This window comes from Orbicella faveolata, unplaced genomic scaffold, assembly GCF_042242905.1.
Source record: "Orbicella faveolata isolate gen_17 unplaced genomic scaffold, um_ofav_v1 contig_27, whole genome shotgun sequence".
Taxonomy (NCBI): domain Eukaryota; kingdom Metazoa; phylum Cnidaria; class Anthozoa; order Scleractinia; family Merulinidae; genus Orbicella; species Orbicella faveolata.
The window spans coordinates 3,641,886-3,646,177 of NW_028301555.1; the positions used below are offsets into that span (position 1 = coordinate 3,641,886).

At 37.0% G+C, this 4,292-nt stretch overlaps 1 protein-coding gene across 1 annotated transcript; it reads right to left on the minus strand.

Annotated features, from left to right (window-relative positions):
• Positions 1–477: 477 nt before the first annotated feature.
• LOC149107185 (solute carrier family 35 member G1-like) lies at positions 478–3,385 on the minus strand. The gene has a single exon (XM_089297036.1). The coding sequence runs from the start codon at positions 3,213–3,215 to the stop codon at positions 2,001–2,003; it is 1,215 nt and encodes a 404-aa protein (XP_089153162.1). The 5' UTR covers positions 3,216–3,385; the 3' UTR covers positions 478–2,000.
• Between the last annotated feature and the right edge of the window lie 907 nt (positions 3,386–4,292).

Here is a 4,292-nt window from a genome sequence, read left to right on the forward strand (position 1 = left end):
GAATGATGTGGTATCTCTTTGTGATAAGTACTGCAGTGCAAGTGTTAAATATACAAAGAATTTTAAAAAAGGTCAGTATGTAACACCATAAATTTGGCAGGTAGAGATTATACAAAAGAGGGGATTTCTGTGCACAAGACCATAGTTAACAGAGGGGAATGGTTATGAAACTCGACAAAGTTCTTTGCTGTATGTTTTTGTTCTCTTTTATGGCCTTGACCATGCACAAAACACAACAGTTGTTTACTACTGACCGAGGAATTAACCAATAGAAACGTTGTGATTACGTAACTCATGCATAGTGCGTGAGCGTAAAACAAAAGATTGCGCACGGTCATGGACCTTGCAACTTAAATCTTGGCATTTTTGTTGGCTCCTTTGATGTTTGCCGGGCTTCATAACCATTCCCCTCTATTAACTATGACCAGACTGACAACATCAAGAATTAAACTACACCAGAAAACAAAAACAAAACAATTTTGTTTACAAACTTGAAGTTTAATTACATTTTATTGCTAAAAATAAGCCTAAAGAAATGTTTCATCATGATCATGAAAATATCTAATTTTAAAATAGATTCTATTTTCTTAATATAAAATAATTGCTAATTCCAGTGAATTCACTACTCAATTATCAACATCTTTTTTTTTTTTTTTTTTTCAAATACTGCACTTCATTCTGATATGGCATTTACTTGTTATTAATATTCAATCAATCACTCAATCAAGTTTTTATTTTGCCCCAATGGGATTCTATTGTATAGTGACCAGTCAGATGGCTGATCAAACCTCAGGGATATTTACCTATGCCTAAGGTCTCACTTTGATTAGAACCTCACAGAGGCCCGATTATAAGCATGACCATGACCAAAGTAAAACAATAAAGGCGCACAATTTTTCATCAACACAAATGCAAATACAGAGTTTTTATAAAATAGTACTACCGGTATAAATTATATAAGCACTGATGGGGTTTTGGGTAACAAGCTAACAAAGGAACATGGAAAATTTGTTTCCAGAGAAAAACAGATATTTCTAAGATAAATAATAAAATTGTCTAAAAACTTCAAGAAAAAATGAAATTTAGCAATGAATAAACAAAGGAGAAAATGTAAAACATTTAAGAGGGCCTAAGAAACATTGTATCCCTTGCCCCTGGAAGCTCTTGTTCTTGTCAAATGCTCTGGGTTTTCCCTCCATACAACATATTCTTCAATTAAGCTGTTTATGCTTTTCTTGTTCACTAGCTAGACACTTGTCTATAGCAAATTATTAATTTTTTATTTACAATAGTAAGATAGTTAAAATATATATATAACTCTAGTCATACTTCTTGTCATACTGTGGGTGTGACAAGAAGTAGCAACAAATCTTTGCACTAAGCACCAATTAATGTAATGGTATACTCGGACATCCATAACCTAGACTATATGATACTGTGGGCAATTTTGACACCGGGAGTCAGGTAAAAGAAAATTAACCACACAAAACAGACTTTGTTGGAAAAATGTTGTTGAAGCCTTTTGTTCCTCATGGAACATAAGTTCCTATGCTGCAGTCTTACTTGCGTTACCAGAAGAGGTGATGACAACAATAATAGTCACGCAACACTTGACATGGTCACTTCTTTGAAAAGACCTATTTTCAGATGGGGGGGGGGGGGGGGGAAGTGGTGATCATCACACATGGTATTTCGCATTTTCAAATGGATTCTAGTAAAATATAACTGATAGGAAAGTTCTGCGCAAAAAAAGTTTAAACTCTTAAACCACAAATGAACATTACAATCATATTGTATCAACATAAACTAAAAACCACCACTGCAATAGTGGGCTTATATGAATGGATTACCGAAATTTATCATCTTTCTTTTTATATTTGGGAGGGGGACCTTGTTATCAGCTTTCATTGTTTACGTCTAAGATTTCAAAGCTGGCTTTGAAAAGGTTTTGTTCAGGGAATGTTTCTGTCTTGTTAATTTATGGTGAGAGCTGAGCATTTTTACCATAATGGACGTTTTGGGTCAATCTTTTTTATGTCACGAAATTTCTTGATAAAAATAATCACATTACAAAGCAAGACAAGGATAGCACCACCAATACTCATACTGTTTGGAACAACATCCAGAGCTACCAGCTGGAGAATAAATGAAAAGGCAATTCCTATCGTGCTTACCAACGCAACAACTGATGCCTTTTCCATGGCCAAAGCCTTCGAACTAACCACTTGCGCAAAATAACCGAGACCTCCGATTGCAAGCACGTAAATTGAGTCATAAGTTCCACAGTCTGGGTATTTAAAACCAGAGATTAATGAAACTACAAAGCTAATGATTGATCCAACAACAGCAAAGTAAAACACCACTACTCTTGGGCCAACTTCCTGGGACATCTTGCGTGTTAGGACAGCTGATGCTGCTGAAGCAATTGCAGCTCCAACTGCAAGGAGAGTAGGCACCCATACCTGTTTAGAACCATAGTTTTTTCCAAGAGAGCCAAACAAGAACGTTGGCCTTCCAATTAACACCACCCCTCCTATACTTAGTATCATAGCTATCACATCAAACTTGCTCACTGACTCTTTGAGAAAGATACGTCCAAGTATGGCTGTAAACACCGGAGAAATGTAAAATATCACCCTAGCGTCGGCTAAAGGCATGTGTTTTACAGCATGATTCATTAAATTCATCGCCGTCGTGCCGGAGATGCCACGAAGCAATAAAAATCTGCTCTGCTTCCACGGATAAATAAATTTATCTTTGAAGAATATCATTGCTGGCAGTGAGAAAACCATTTGAAATGTTAGTCGCATGAATGTCACCTCAGTGCTTGGAACGCTCTCAGCCAGTTTAACCATCAGTGCGCTCACAGAAAACATCAACGCCGCAATGATTGCCAAAATGATGCCTAGGAAAGCCAACTTCTTTTTCCTCGGTACTTTAATCTTTATGTTTACCACTTCCGCGTTTCCATTTCTCGCAATACGATTGTCGCGAAGCTCTATGGCAGGATCATTTCTCGCACTTGTACTGTCTGAATCAAACTGGTTTGCCTCTATCGTTAGTTCAGTCGTAACGTTCTCTGTAGAGCCATCGTCGTGAACTTCAAGGAAATCTTCTTCTCTCAGAAGGAAGCTTTCGTCGTTTTCCAACAGGCGTTCGTTCTGGACCCTCCTCCGAAGTCTGGCGATCAATGGAGAGAAAATTTTCGCCGCCATGCGTTTGAGATATTTTGACGTCTCTCGAAAGTGAGAAAAGTTTCTGTTAATTCATCACATGATTCAAGCTACAAATAATTGAATTCGTATTGGTAATGCTTCGCAATTATTGTATGAAAGCTTATGTAACGTTGACTGCGCATTTTTTGTCATCCGGGCAGTCACGCAATGCAATCCCGACGTTTTCTCCCTAGTCCCCTTTGACTCCGTCAGATTCCGCCCAAAGAATTTTTGATAGGAAATAAACCTTACATACGACCGAGCGTATGCAACGACGGGCGCAGCCACCGTATACAAGGCAGCTGTAGAAAACGCAAATAAAATATTTTTAAACGAAGAAACAGATCCACCAGACAGGCCTAGACAGATTCTGCTCAAAAAATGTTAAAAAGTTGCTCAAAAATATCCCCAATAGTTGTTTCAAAATTTTTATAGTTGCTTGCTGAAATCAAAGGGCAGCAAGCCGGCTCTGTTTCTGTACAGCAACAAAACGAGTGGTTTCCTCGATTGATTTGGTCATAAACAGGGGCTTTGCTCATGGACTTTTGCACCCGACTTGACTTGTATTTGCCTTTTTTCTCGACTACTTCACGCTTTCGGCTTCGAAAGCTCTGCACCATTTTCAATTGCAACCTAGATTGGGTCTCTTTGATGTTGTTCTTCATCGGATTCTTCATCGTCAGAGGAAAGCGCCCTGCCGTCCGCCATTTTGAGCTAGTTATACCATATTTAGAATATTAACACAGGATCTCCATTCTGAAAATGGAGTCACATCCGGCATACTCATATTTTGGAATCTATAATAATAACAATAATAATAATAATAATAATAATAATAATAATAATAATAATAATAATAGTAATTTACCCATTTATATAGCGCATATTTACGTATTCTGATCAATAGCGCTTTACAATCACCATAAAAATGAAATAAAATTATAAATTATAAAAATACTTCTTAAAAAAATAAGTCTTAAGTCGAGATTTAAAACTGTCATGTGATGTTGCTGAATCTATCAACATAAGATACCGATCGAAACGCAAGAGAGTTTCTAGCGAAATTCTTGTGAATTT

Coding starts and splice junctions, on each gene's coding strand:
- LOC149107185 (XM_089297036.1), bottom strand. CDS start 3,215: ATGGCGGCGAAAATTTTCTCTCCATTGATCGCCAGACTTCGGAGGAGG.